This window comes from Protomyctophum parallelum (genome assembly GCF_964188405.1).
Source record: "Protomyctophum parallelum genome assembly, chromosome: 9".
Lineage (NCBI taxonomy): Eukaryota > Metazoa > Chordata > Actinopteri > Myctophiformes > Myctophidae > Protomyctophum > Protomyctophum parallelum.
Genome location: NC_139706.1, coordinates 32,306,789 through 32,322,474, shown reverse-complemented (window position 1 = coordinate 32,322,474; position 15,686 = coordinate 32,306,789). Strand labels below are relative to the sequence as shown.

At 45.6% G+C, this 15,686-nt stretch overlaps 1 protein-coding gene across 1 annotated transcript in view; it reads left to right on the top strand.

Moving 5' to 3' along the window:
* Positions 1 to 983: 983 nt before the first annotated feature.
* Positions 984 to 15,686, top strand: part of maml2 (mastermind like transcriptional coactivator 2) — a 71,578-nt gene continuing 56,875 nt past the window's right edge. The window contains exon 1 of the mRNA XM_083774119.1: positions 984 to 2,197. Coding sequence (XP_083630245.1) covers positions 1,769 to 2,197 — 429 coding nt within the window. The 5' untranslated portion in view covers positions 984 to 1,768. The remainder of the gene's footprint in view (positions 2,198 to 15,686) is intronic.

The following is a 15,686-nucleotide window of genomic DNA, read 5'->3' as shown; positions in this document are numbered from 1 at the left end:
ATAAGCAGACACTATAGAAAAAAGCCTTTTCGCCGCCTAATACTAATAACCCATAATAACCTAATAAGTAATAACCCATTCAACATAACCCATTCAACATTTGGTTCCATTTGTACAATCTCAATAAAGTCTCATTCACTTAGTAAGAGACCACACCTTCGCTCAAGTTCAACCATTTATTGGTAAATTGAATGATGAAATGGGGGGAGGAGGGGAACCCGGGATGGGTGAGACTCAGGATGGGGGTGTAGTCTCGGAAGAGGACGCCGTGTATGCGCGCTCGGAGAGCGGGCGTCTGCTCCGGAACTGCCCGGGTTCCTGAAAGAGAAGGAGACAAGTGTGATTATTGAGGTGGAGGTAGAAGGGGTGGATGGAGGGGTTGTTCTGGATCACGTAGTGAGAACAGGTAGATGTTGGCGCACAGGTGTTGGTGTATTTATTTATTTATTTTATTTTGAGAGTGATTGATAAGGAGGGGGGAGTGGTTAAGGTCGAGCGGAAGGTGGCCTCTTCTCCCGAAACTACGTTGTATAATATACAACTTCCCATAAAGTTATCATCAGAATCTACTGTAAATGTATTTATTTTCACATTTATTTTCAGCATTGTCACATCACAGTTTATCACACATCACAAAGTAAAAATGTGGGTGAAATTAGTTTTTGTGCATAGTTCCCGTAATTTTTCCAAGAAAACAAAGAAAGGGAAGAAGTGAGAAGGGGGGATGTAAAAAAAAAAGTTATCCAATAGTCCGTGGCCTATAATGCATATCAAACTGGGGATAAGGTTGATAATCACTATCACTTTATTGAACACGCAGAGGGCATGCTGGGGCCTGCTCTTCAACGCAGCTCACCCTTCACGCCACTAGAGGGTGCATGCGGACCCTGTCACAAGCCATGCTATGTAATGTCCGCTGTGAAGAGGAATGTTCATACAATGAGAGTCTGTGTGCAGCAGCAGCAGCTCGGTGCACCATTCGGACAAATGACTGTCAATGGAATACTCACACACAGATCGGTTCGTGGCGCGACGGTTCCGTGCGTTTCGGACGCCTTGGTGGTGTAATTCTGCTCCCAGGTTCGAACGGATCACACGCGGGACAAAAGTGAAAAGCGAGTATAATTGCAGAACATGTCGTGAGTGTTGAAGTTTGGTGGTTTTTGAACCCTCTTCAGGATGTCTTATTGTTTGCGGTTCGCGTAGTTTGGATTTGTAGTAAGTAGTCTACTATTTTTGATTGTTAAATTGTAGGCTATGATTAATGTGATTTCTAAGCGTGTCACGTTATTAATTAAGATAAAGTAGGTGGACGATGCGCCAGTGATGTATACCGCGAGTCCTTTTGTGGAAAGATAAGTTCTGCGTGACAGGATTTTGAATGAACCTAAAGATTCATATTGAATATAATTTATTTCCGAGCAAATGGAGGTGGGGTCTCGGAGGCATTCATTAATAAGGCTACTGGACCAAATGGACGTTTTGTATTTATAAAGTGAACATTTATTTTTGTTTTTCTTTCTATCACACGCGCCGACACATTCGAGCACATATTTTAGCCAATGTTCTTTCAACGGACTCACAGCCTTGGCCCCTAGACCACCACAGCCTGGCCCCTAGATCACCAGTCTCCTTCCATGAGCGCATCATTGGGGCCCCTCTCTCCTCCAGTCCAGCGGACGCCGGTTCCTTTTCATAAACTTCTCGGGGGCCACCAACCAGCATCATTGTCATCATCAGTTCTCACCGGGGACCACCGGTGGTGTTGATGGGAGAAGCCACTCCCGTGCAGCAGCCCACTGCGGGGGGATTCATACCGATGTTGGGGGGACTCGGCATGGGTTCGATGCCTGGCGGCGGGGGCCCTAACAGGGGCCCCTCTGCGGTGCCGCAGCTGCACAGCGCCATAGTGGAGCGCCTCAGGGCCCGCATAGAGCTGTGCAGGCGCCACCACTCCACCTGCGAGAACCGCTACCAGCGGGGCCAGGTGGAGACCGCGGACCGGGAGCACGAGAGCACTCTGCACCTCCTCAACATAGTCCACCAGGGGCCCGGGAGCAGGAAGGCCAAGGGCAGCCGGGGGGCGGCGGCTTCCAACCAGCAACCTCCTGATTACAACCGGGGGGCCAACGGAGAGCAGAGCTTGAAGAGCCAAGGTTCCTCTGAGGGCGAGCAGAAGCTCAACACGCGGATAGCTGTGAGTATTTCATGTTGAATGTGATGATAATGATGATGGTGATAAGACAAGGTTTTGTTGTTATTGACTACTGAAATACAGTAGGCCAGTGATTATCATCAGCCTTTTGAGGACCCCAAGGACCCCCAGTTTGATACGATACTGTAAAATCCTTTGTGCTAATTCAACTCTCAGAGTTCCGGACCCATAAGCATCCATTCGGTTCAAAACGATCAATCTGGGGAGTAACCCCTTCAAAAACCAAGGCCCCGGGTCATGCAGGTCATTGAGATGTTTTGCATTTGGTTGACAATCACGTCAACATGGCTACTGTGCAGCGGCTTCAAAGAACCCAAACACATGAACACTGTACAGCTTGTTCAGCTCATTGAATAGACCCTGTTGTCTCATTTTAAAGCACTGGATATTTCATGCAGTGTGTGTGTGTGTGTGTGTGTGTGTGTGTGTGTGTGTGTGTGTGTGTGTGTGTGTGTGTGTGTGTGTGTGTGTGTGTGTGTGTGTGTGTGTGTGTGTGTGTGTGTGTGTGTGTGTGTGTGTGTGTGTGTGTGTGTGTGTGTGTGTGTGTGTGTGTGTGTGTGTGTGTGTGTGTGTGTGTGTGTGACATGAAAAACATTGTCTCTCGAGGGAGGACAGTTACCTGTCATGTGTTTCTCATACTGTAAACAACACACGAGTAGAGTGTTTACTCAGCTCTCCCTTGATAATTGGACATCATATGTTATGTTGAAACAACATGACATTTTCCACCATTTAAACAGTGAAACTCAGCTCTGACAGTTTACAAATGTAACCCAACACCATTTGGTGACATTTCTTTTGTACTCTCTCTCCGAGTTACAAAAGTGGAAAAGTAAAAGTGGTGATTTTTCCTTTTTCATAGTTTTTATTGTACTACTGTATATTATTAGGGCCACATGCTTTATTGATAGGCAATTGTTAAACATATGAAAAGGCATTGTTTGCCTGTCAATATCAATGTACAGTAGAGCAGCAGAGTTTTCATTTGGGCAACTAGCTGTCTCTCAACCAGCTAGCTAATCACATTCACAGGTTTAGTCCCAGACTAGATGTCCAAAGTGAACATCAGAAATACTCTGGTTCCCCAGGAGTCAATCTGAGAACCATTGTGTAATGTAATCCATAATCCAATATAACTAGCTCATGTGCAGTGGTGGGAGGTGGTGGACAAGTAGCCCTGCCTGAAGCTTATAGGGGCTATATTTTCGTACACTAGCAGAGGGTTCCATCTCGGAAGAGCGGTAGCTACAGTAGGTAGAAATGTGGTCTTCCACACAGGAGATACGGGTTTGTATCCCGGTTGTAAGACTGCTTAGAAGTGAGTGTGAAGTTATAATATGGCTGGGCGATTTGATTTCAAATAAATATCATGATTATTTAAAACTTTTCCCTCGATTGCACAAATTCAATATAGTTGAAGACTATTTGAATGTTTTCGTGTTGATTTGTTAATATAAGAAATATTTAAAAACAAATGGCCTTTAAAAAAACAAAAAAATGGTTTCTTGATTATTCGATTTAGATGAAGTGTGGTATAGGCAGCTAGGTTCCAACTATGGGTTTGGATATATTCTGGGTTAAGTGCCCGGCCCCTCAAGGAGGGAGACGGAATAACCCATGGAGGAAGGCCGGTGTCCCTGGGAGCGCTGATAGCACTCACTTCCTGTGTGCCATCTGTTAAGAGATGTGAAGATTTATCTAGTTGTTTTCTTTGAATGTGCACCAGGGGAGTTTGACATCCAGACTGCAGGCGATGGGACACGTCCCAAGAAATGTTTCAGTAGAACATCCAGAAAGGGGTGAGAGCTCACATGGTTCTGCTTTAGCTTTCTTTTAAATGGAAAAACAAACATCGTCTGGGCCTCGTAGACTTTCCAGCAAAAGTCTATGAGACTTACAGTATGAGACTGAAAGAAAAAAAGGCACTGGGTACAAGTTGTGACAGGCAACATGGATCGATTCATAACGGTATAACTGGTCAACATGATGTGACAGGCAACATGGATCATAACGGTATAACTGGTCAACATGATGCAGTGTAATCCATGTTCTGTGATTGTAAATTGTAAGACAGTGGTTCTCAAACTTTTCAAAATAACCAACCCCCACATATATATTTGACCACTGACCCCCACCTGAAAGTAATTAGTGCCAGGGACTGGACAGGGTCCCATACAATTAGATGACAGTGAAGTGACAATTCAAGTGACCTTTAATTACCTTTTTATAATACAAAAAAGCCCATTACTGTATACAAATTAATCAACACTGTATACTATAAAAACTGGTCTAATATTGGCCAAATTGTCAAATAATGTAAGCATGGTGCAATGTGAGTTGTTCACTTTGTTCATTTTTGGGCCTTTCCATGAGCTTGTATTTTCACAATATTTATCTGTGGAACCGAGTCAAACAAATTGTAATGCCAACTCCGACAAGTCCTTTTCAGGGAGGGGGTCCCCTGTTCACACGATGTGATTATTTTTGGGGGGGGGGGGGGGGGGGTCACCACCTGAAAAGGTTGAGAACCCCTCACCTATTTCTAGTAGTGAAGCAACTTTCTGTTCATTCACCACCATAGATATAAAAAAAAATAGATGCCTCATTGGCTGCTGCATCTTTTCCGGGACTTACAGAACCCGTCACCCGAACATGCGCTCTGTGATGCACGCGCATGCTTCCGCGGTGCTTCGCAAGGAATCTCGGGAAAGTTTTGCCCTCCCTTGAGCACATACGCTCCAGAGCTGGAAAGGGTGTCTGCGTTTATATGTCTATGTTCACCACCACCATCACTGGTAGCTGTGTAGTAGTGAAGCAACACTTTCTGTTTATTCACCACCACCACTGGTAGCTGTGTAGCTTGTAGTAGTGAAACAACTTTGTTTGTTCACCACCACCACCACCACTGGTAGCTGTGTAGCGTGAAGCCTTCTAGTAGTGAAGCAACACTTTCTGTTTATTCACCACCACCACTGGTAGCTGTGTAGCTTCTAGTAGTAAGGCAACTTTCTGTTTAATCACTACCACCACTGATAGCTGTGTAGCTTCTAGTAGTGAAGCAACGTTCTGTTTATTCACCACCACCACAGGTAGCTGTGTAGCTTCTAGTAGGGAGGCAATCTTCTGTTTATTCACCACCACCACCACTGCGTGCTGTGTAGATTCTAGTAGTGAGGCAACGTTCTGTTTTGTGTTCATGGTCTTTCACTGTAGCAGAACAGAGTGAAGGAACCAATAGTGGAAAGTAACTAAGTACATTATTTACTCAAGTACTTACTGTTCTTAACTACAATGTTTAGGTAGGTTTTACTTTACTGGAGTATTTCCAGTTTTCAATACTTTTACTTCTACACCACTACATCTCACATCACACATCTCACATCAGATCTACAAGCTCACTGTGGTTGTTGATCTGCTATTTTCAAAAGATTTGTATACATTTTAAAACTTCTGAAATGTGACATTCTGCATAATGAGTACTTTTACGTTTGTACTCTAAGCATATTTGAACACCAAATTACGGACTCTGACTTGTGAGTATCTCTACATTGCAGTATTGATACTTTACTTTTTTCCACCACTGGAAGGAAGTTAAGGAACAGACTGTCAAATCCTGAGTGTTCATTCATACCATCTGTTCCTTATTTCCCCGATTCACATCTTAACTCTGAGTGAGTGCACAACATGTGCCCAAATGAACCCTTACGGGTCCATTTGGTTACATTCTAAGTTAAATGAACACTCAGGGTTTGACTATGGCAGCGAGGCCCAGTGATAACGTGCCTTAAGCTCTAACCACACCAAAGGGTCGAGACGGTTTTAGCGTTACCTCCTTGCAACCGTTTTGACCCAAGGAGTTGCATGGTGACCCTTTGGTGTGGTTAGGGCTTTAGATCCACTGACCATGTGCTGCTGTGCAGTGTTAATGTTGTTGACTAAGACTAAAAGATTTGATATTTAGTCGACTAAGACTAAACAATTTCAGATGACTATTTATACAAATTTGATTAAAACTAAATGGTGTGTTACTGTGTTGAAAAGACTAAGACTAAATAAGGATTTTCTGTCAAAATTAACATTAAGACTAGAATTTTGACTAAACAATTTCAGATGACTAAATAGGACTAAAACTAATGGTGTGTTATTCAAAAGACTACGACTGAGAATAAATCAGAATTAGCTCTGTCAAAATTAACACTGCGGTTTCATTTCCAATGGAGTTAATGTGACTGGTGCGGAGCATTGTACATGGAAAAAAATGGAAAGCTGATGAGCACAGCAAGAGAAAGGCGAGGAGGAAATGGGAGTCCTGCTGGGCATGTCAGTGTTAATAATATGTCACACACACACACACACACCCCCCTCACCGTGTCTTGAGCGAAGTGAAATAGCTTGGTATGTGTCATTATCCACTGCTATTCACACACCGTGTGGAATGTGCGGATGCGTTGGCCAGGTGAGCAGCAGCAGCTCTATACTGTAAGTAGCCTACTCACTGCTCATTGACTCCAGATTAACAAAGGATGTTATTTTTAGGTGCACCTGGAAGAGCCGACAGCGGAAGCTGAAGGATTTTCTATAGAACCATGCACAGACTCAAAGCTTTTGGTTATTAATAGCCAGGCTATTTATTTAGTTTATTCGTTTTTTAAATTTCAGATAGGTCAGCGTAGCTAGAGACGGGAATCCCAAGGGCAGAGAGAGAGAGAGGAGGAAGCTGCAAGATAATACGGGGGTCGGATTCGAACCCGGTAACTCGTAGCGCTCACAACTTCACAAGGAGCACACGGTCATGCTTGCTAACAGGCTTGAGCCACCAAACCAACCCCAAGATTGGTTATTTAATGTTTAAAACCTATTTATTGATTCTACGTCTCAGTCCTAATCCCTCAGCAGAGAATCATTTCAGAGAAGGGAATAGTAGCAGTGTATTACAAGCCGCAGATGTGTTTAATCCGGATCCAGGATGTGGCATCCATCCACCACCTTTGCGTGTACCGCATGCAAATGACACGCGGAGGGTCGGCAATCAACGTTTTTTGCCGTGCCGCTCGTCGCATGCCACACATTGTTGTCATACTCTATTCTACCGGCCGTAACGAATGGCTCGCTAAGCACCTTCTTGAAAGACGCTTTGGCCCGTGGAACCGTTTGAAGCGCCCAGGCCCCCATATAAATGTTTAGAGCCATTGAATACATTTCCTGGCTGTGTTTACTCCGGGTCAAACAGGCCTTGAAAACGCAGTAGGGGAGGGATGCATTTGGTGATTAACGGTCCTGCGTGCACATGGGAGGATTCTGTTATTTCCTAAAGCTCGCTGCACTGACAGATCTGGGAAATGTGGGTCCTGGCTGGGGCAGCCCTGTTCTCATCAAAAGTACACTACACAGAGAAATTGTGAGTGTTAACCACTTTGAGCCCTATAAGTACTTTGTTGTACGACAAATAGCCATTTTCAAGCCTATTTGTCAACATTTTGGTCAGGGTTAATGAGGTTAATTGACCTATTATGGGTCTATTTATGCACTCACAGAGTTAAATTGCCACTCAGGATATGGTGTTGTAGCTTCTGCTTAATTGTAATTTTGTATAGGCTATTTATTAATCATCAAATAATGAATTGGGCTTATTTGGACCACCCACGGTCTTATAGCCAGGTATTAAAAACAGGTAATCATCCGTGTCATTTTAGATTTTAGTTTTGGCTATTCCAAAATAGCATGTGTGTGTGTGTGTGTGTGTGTGTGTGTGTGTGTGTGTGTGTGTGTGTGTGTGTGTGTGTGTGTGTGTGTGTGTGTGTGTGTGTGTGTGTGTGTGTGTGTGTGTGTGTGTGTGTGTGTGTGTGTGTGTGTGTGTGTGTGTGTGTGTGTGTGTGTGTGTGTGTGTGTGTGTGTGTGTGTGTGTGTGTGTGTGTGTGTGTGTGTCGGGCCTTGTTTTTCTACATACAGTACATGAGGACAAAATGTCCTCCCAAGCATCAAAAGAGCAGAATTGAAGGTTAGCTCGAAGTCAGGGTTTAGGTGTAAGGGAATGATTCATTGTTGGGTCGAACGTGCGTGTGCACGCCTGCGTGCGTACACACGCACATTGCAGTGTGTGCATGGCACATGTGCACTGTGCAGAGCGTGTGCATAGGGGGAGATTCTGTTCAGCGTTTGGCCGTGCGTGGTAGAAGTGGCTGAATCAAATCAAAGCTGGAAGGGTACAGTATGTGATCTCAGTGTTGCTCTGCTCAGATATGGAACAATTTGCTCAGGCCGTCAGGGGCCAGTAGCACGGTGCTCTGGGGGGCCCACCCAGTAGCACGGTGCTCTGGGGGGCCCACCCAGTAGCACGGTGCTCTGGGGGGCCCACCCAGTAGCACGGTGCTCTGGGGGGCCCACCCAGTAGCACGGTGCCCTGGGGGGCCCACCCAGTAGCACGGTGCCCTCAGGGGGGCCCACCCAGTAGCACGGTGCCCTCAGGGGGGACCACCCAGTAGCACGGTGCCCTGGGGGGCCCACCCAGTAGCACGGTGCCCTGGGGGGCCCACCCAGTAGCACGGTGCCCTGGGGGGCCCACCCAGTAGCACGGTGCCCTCAGGGGGGACCACCCAGTAGCACGGTGCCCTCAGGGGGGACCACCCAGTAGCACGGTGCTCTGGGGGGCCCACCCAGTAGCACGGTGCCCTGGGGGGCCCACCCAGTAGCACGGTGCCCTCAGGGGGGACCACCCAGTAGCACGGTGCCCTCAGGGGGGACCACCCAGTAGCACGGTGCCCTGGGGGGCCCACCCAGTAGCACGGTGCCCTCAGGGGGGCCCACCCAGTAGCACGGTGCCCTCAGGGGGGACCACCCAGTAGCACGGTGCCCTGGGGGGCCCACCCAGTAGCACGGTGCCCTCAGGGGGGACCACCCAGTAGCACGGTGCCCTGGGGGGCCCACCCAGTAGCACGGTGCCCTCAGGGGGGCCCACCCAGTAGCACGGTGCCCTCAGGGGGGCCACCCAGTAGCACGGTGCCCTGGGGGGCCCACCCAGTAGCACGGTGCCCTGGGGGGCCCACCCAGTAGCACGGTGCCCTCAGGGGGGGCCCACCCAGTAGCACGGTGCCCTGGGGGGCCCACCCAGTAGCACGGTGCCCTCAGGGGGGCCCACCCAGTAGCACGGTGCCCTCAGGGGGGCCCACCCAGTAGCACGGTGCCCTCAGGGGGGCCCACCCAGTAGCACGGTGCCCTCAGGGGGGCCCACCCAGTAACACGGTGCCCTGGGGGGCCCACCCAGTAGCACGGTGCCCTCAGGGGGGCCCACCCAGTAGCACGGTGCCCTCAGGGGGGCCCACCCAGTAACACGGTGCCAGAGAAGATGGTGCTGTTCGCTGATATGAAAATGCATACACACCCACAACAAAAGAAAGAAGAAAAATCACAAGTCGTCCATGGCATTGAGTTAAAGAACAAATTCCAAATGAATCCATCATCCATGCATGTTTTATCTTACAAAGCATAGTGAAAATTGCCTATCGTAGAAATACAATGAACTGGGGTTTAACCTTTTGTGGTTGTGGCAAATCTTCTAAAGATGACTTAGCTCCACAAACTCGCGTCCTTTGGCATGCTTCACATACCGGTAATTCCTTTATCAACATCAAAGGGCTATACATCAAACATTGCATTAAAGCCCAGACAGACAGTAGCATTAAAAGCATGGCGAGTGAAAACAGTTGGCCATGCTGCTTCCTTTTGCATTGTTTGCCTTTTTGAGTGGTGCTAGCCACTCCTATATGCAGCTATTCGGTATTTATGTCCGACGTCATTTTGTAGTCCTACGTTACGTTCGGGTCCAAGTGGCACCAGCTCCTGTCCGAATCCTTATTCTCATTGTAAATAGCAATATCTAAACGTGTGAATCTTTTTACAATGACGTTATTTTTCAGAAAGGAGCCATTGGGGGTTAAAATGGGTCTTAATGCTTCCAACTCGAGTAGAATTATAAATGTTCTGACAAAGAAAATATGATGTGTTGTGGAGACAATAAAGAGTAAAGACTATTATTCAGTGTGGGGCAGACGGCCTGTCACAGCCAGATTTGGGAGACCAGTAGCTTTGTTGTTGCAAGGAAAGCGATAAAATGAGACTTTCACGGTTTAGTCTCAGATTTAGTCCAACGGAGGGACACTGTATAACTCTATGCGGACATGTACTGTACTACTCCATATTGTACTGTACTGTGCTACTCCGTATTGTACTGTACTGTACTATACTACTCCGTACTGTACTATACTTTACTCCTCCTGGCCTCCTGGTGTGTGTGTGTGTGTGTGTGTGTGTGTGTGTGTGTGTGTGTGTGTGTGTGTGTGAGTGTGAGTGTGAGTGTGAGTGTGAGTGTGAGTGTGAGTGTGAGTGTGAGTGTGAGTGTGAGTGTGAGTGTGAGTGTGAGTGTGTGTGTGAGAGAGAGATGCTGTGCCATCCAGTGGTATTATCGAGGAGTTTCAGCTGTCCGTGCTCGGACACAGGGACAGACATACACCCATTCAGTATTTTAGCCGTGACGTAAGCACGTAAAAACTACTTTCTGGCCTTGACAGCCCATGCATCCAAACAGAAAAGTCCTATTTGATTTCATTAAATTAGTTTAAACAACATTAAATTAATTTTGTCACTCACTTTGCAAAACACATTTTATCCATACATTATACAAATCGGTATACACTATCTCTATAGTCATGTGATCAACACAGATCTGTTAGATTTTTCATATTCCATCCTGATTGGCTACGATTGACATCTAAAGTTTGCAGGTGTGGCCCGTTTTGAACAAAATGCCTCAAATCATGCACACGGGGTCCAATTGTGAAACTTTGCACGCACATTTCCACTACGTTGAGGAACAATTAATGCCACACTTTATGCCATTTCTGCTTTTTTATGTAAGAACATTTGAACATGGAACTTTTGAACATGGAATGTAAACGATTATGACAATTATGACAATTCATCCTAGTGTAGGACAATTTCACGATAAATTTAAATCTCTGTGATACTATTATTGGGGTTTTTCGTATCACGATTAACGATAAATGACGATTATCCCTAGACTTCCTCGACATCATCCTCGTTAACGGAGAACCCCGTTCTCTCATTATGTGTGCTGGGAGCCATTTAAGGAGACTGTGAGATGACAGGGTTGTCGACAGTAAACAAACAGAGGAACGTTATGTTATGTAATATGTTGGGTTTCGAACGTCATGGTAGATGTTAAAACTAAAAGTTTGTGTTGCCCAGTGCTTCCCAACATTCTTTCCTTGGAGCCCTCCCTTCTTACCAGTGGTGGAAAAAGTACTCTATAAATACTACAATGTAGAAATGTACTCAAGTAAAAGTATCGGCATCAAAATGTACTTAAAGTACTAAAAGTAAAAGTATTCATATTGCAGAATGTCCCATTTCATAAGTTCAAAATGTGTACAAAATATTTTGAAAATAGCCGATCTACGTGCGTCGCATCGCGATGCATTGTGAGCTTGTAGATCTGCTATTTTCAAATGGCCGAAATGTATATTGGGCTGAAGTGGTTAATGTTTTCGAAACAAAATGTAAATCTCCAAAGTAACTAGTAACTAAAGTTTTAAAATACTTGTAGTGGAGTAGAAGTACAAATCTTGGCTCTGAGATGTAGTGTAGTGTAGAAGTAAAAGTATTGGAAATTGGAAATACTCAAGTAAAGTAAAAATGCCTCAAAATTGTACTTGAGGTAAATTACACCACTGCTTCTTACAACTGAGTGTAAGTGATCTTTGACGCACCCTCTGAGGGCACCCGGACCTCCGGTTGGGAAACACTGTAGGTGACGGTGTAGCCTTATCCCTTCCTAAAAGCAGTACACAGTAAAATCCCTGCACTGTTCATTTAAGTCACAATGAAATCACTAATTGTGTTTTCTTTTCTTTCTATCTGCGTGTTGCAGCGAGAAAAGAATGGGTCCCAGTTGATGTTATAGGCCTATTAACCTCAAAACTATTTTGGCGCGGTGAATAAGAGCGCCGCACATCGCGTGGAATTAAGCTATTGTTAGTATCTCCATTGTGGGCAGCACCATGCAGGTACTACTGTCTCCATTGTGGGCAGCACCATGCAGATACTACTGTCTCCATTGTAGGCAGCACCATGCAGGTACTACTGTCTCCATTGTGGGCAGCACCATGCAGGTACTACTGTCTCCATTGTAGGCAGCACCATGCAGATACTACTGTCTCCATTGTGGGCAGCACCATGCAGGTACTACTGTCTCCATTGTAGGCAGCACCATGCAGATACTACTGTCTCCATTGTGGGCAGCACCATGCAGGTACTACTGTCTCCATTGTAGGCAGCACCATGCAGGTACTACTGTCTCCATTGTAGGCAGCACCATGCAGGTACTACTGTCTCCATTGTGGGCAGCACCATGCAGGTACTACTGTCTCCATTGTGGGCAGCACCATGCAGGTACTACTGTCTCCATTGTGGGCAGCACCATGCAGGTACTACTGTCTCCATTGTGGGCAGCACCATGCAGGTACTACTGTCTCCATTGTAGGCAGCACCATGCAGGTACTACTGTCTCCATTGTGGGCAGCACCATGCAGGTACTACTGTCTCCATTGTGGGCAGCACCATGCAGGTACTACTGTCTCCATTGTGGGCAGCACCATGCAGGTACTACTGTCTCCATTGTGGGCAGCACCATGCAGGTACTACTGTCTCCATTGTAGGCAGCACCATGCAGGTACTACTGTCTCCATTGTAGGCAGCACCATGCAGGTACTACTGTCTCCATTGTAGGCAGCACCATGCAGGTACTACTGTCTCCATTGTAGGCAGCACCATGCAGGTACTACTGTCTCCATTGTGGGCAGCACCATGCAGGTACTACTGTCTCCATTGTAGGCAGCACCATGCAGGTACTACTGTCTCCATTGTAGGCAGCACCATGCAGGTACTACTGTCTCCATTGTAGGCAGCACCATGCAGGTACTACTGTCTCCATTGTGGGCAGCACCATGCAGGTACTACTGATATCATTTTCCTAAATGTTATTGATGAAAGAAGTATGAATTATGGTAAGAAGAACGGATTGAGTAAACATGGACATGGGAAGCAGCAGCTAACTGGAATATTGAATCTGGGACATCTCTGTGTCTGGAGAGACTTGCATTATCCTCGCCTCCCAAAGGGAATTCATTCTCTCACAAGTCATTTCTTAGAAGAATTCCACGGTAAAAACTAGTGATTGTTTTGCAGAAAACGGGAGAGGAAAAACGCACGTGAATTCAACTGGGTCAAGTTTTCCAGCAAACCCATGCAGTGCAGCCGAGAAATCAAAGAGACTCGTGTCTCACCGCTGTATCTGTAATAGTGGCGTCTTAACTCAGTAAGACCTGAGGCCCATTCTACAAATGCCTTCTAAACCAGTAGTTGCCACAGAAATATTGATAGATATTTGGCTGCGGACCCCCCCATCCCACCTTTCTTTTGCCAAGGACCCCCGGAAGAGATTTGTTAAAAAAATAATTAAAAAAAATCGACATAAGAAAAATCTGCTATTTTTGAGTGTATATATATATATATATATATATATATAATGGCTAAAATCGAAAATGACGCGGATGCTTTCCCGGTTTTAATCAGTTAAAGCAACCAGCCTCTGTACCCCCCACACACACACACACACACACACACACACACACATCCCACCCTGCGCCGTGCTGCACACACGTCTCATGTTTTATTCACTAGGCGAAGGAGAAGGCGAGGGTTGTAGTCCTTTGAAGAGTGCTGCTGCCGAGGCTGTCTAGCTTAGCAGATCCGTCTCATCCGCGGCCTTCATGGGATAATACAGCGTAAGTGGAGGACTGCGGGTGGCGTGCCGGCGCTCGTTGCCACTACGGCGTCCTGAGGGTCTCTCTTTGCCACTACGCTGTCCTGAGGGTCTTTGCCACTACGGTGTCCTGAGGGTCTTTTTACTGTTTGTTTTTTCCAAAGCCCTGCAGAGGATACGATCCGCCAGCATGTCCAACATTATGTTCTCTGTTCAAAAGCCTTTATCTGCAGTGCAAACAGGACTGTTGACATTGTGACATTTTCTACTTGAAGATAAGTCATCTCGCAAATCATTTGGGATTTGACGATTTAATTCCATTTTTCGTATTGGAACATATTAATCTAAATTAGGGTTTCTGAACAAAACAGATATGACCGATAAATGATATTATACAAATGGATGACTGACAATGACCGGTACCAATACTCAAAATAAATAATGTAGGCCTACTATGCGTTATACTGTACTTTATATATATTAAAAAATAGCAGCTCATAGCACGCAACGCTATGAGCTGGTAGATTTTCTATTTTTGAAAGATCATAAATATTTGAATACATATATTTAAAGCGAACATTTTTTGCTTTTTAATATAGTCCGCAGCCAAATGCAATGTATTTTTCAATGCAAAATGCCAACATGGCCGCCGTGTTAATGGTCTATATGGCATCTTGAGGCATTCAGCATCAACCTTCTCTTTGCTCTTGCTACACAGTGAAAGTGACTGTTAATTCAAAGCCATAATATGTAACCTTGCCCTGTGTCTACATACCGAAATTATAAAAGCTCCAAAACATCTTGTCTACTAAAACAGTGAAAACACCAAAATACAGCGAGAGGGCAACGTGTTTATGCAGGTAAACACCACCAAACTACTCCAGTGGCTGAATGATTGGTAAAAAAACTTTATTGTTTATGACATTACGACACATGCGTAGCCGGTAAAAAAATCACCCGTGGTTTCCCTGTGAGGTTAGGGTTATAGGTTAGGGTTTGGGGTAGGGTTAGGGTTATAGGTTAGGGTTTGGGGTAGGGTTAGGGTTATAGGTTAGGGTTTGGGGTAGGGTTAGGGTTATAGGTTAGGGTTTGGGGTAGGGTGTCCAACTCTTAGTACGTCAGAACAAACACATGCACCCGATCACACTACAGCATCACACAAAAGCATCAAAAGGAGCAGATCCACAAGCTTGAAACGCGGCGCGAAGCATCCTTTTTGCGCTTGTAGACCTGGTACTTTTGCTATTTTTATAATTTATAATTATGTGGTTTCCATCCTACAGATACGATATTAAAACTTGATACGTGTAACTATAAGCAATTTTAAAATTCACCCGAAGCCCTGATAATTTGAAGAAAAAACCCCCCGATATATGTATACTATATATATATATATATATTCAGGATGAATTTTGGAAGTTTTAAGAAATTAGATTTGGAATTTGGAATCGGGCGCGTGCATTGCATGTTGCACGGCTTTGTCGCAGAACTGCAGTGTTGTTAACATATTTCATTCAACTGGGTCGACACATACCACCATTCCCAAGGGGATGTTGTGTGTGTGTGTGTGTGTGTGTGTGTGTGTGTGTGTGTGTGTGTGTGTGTGGGGGGGGGGGGGGAGTCGTATGGATTTAG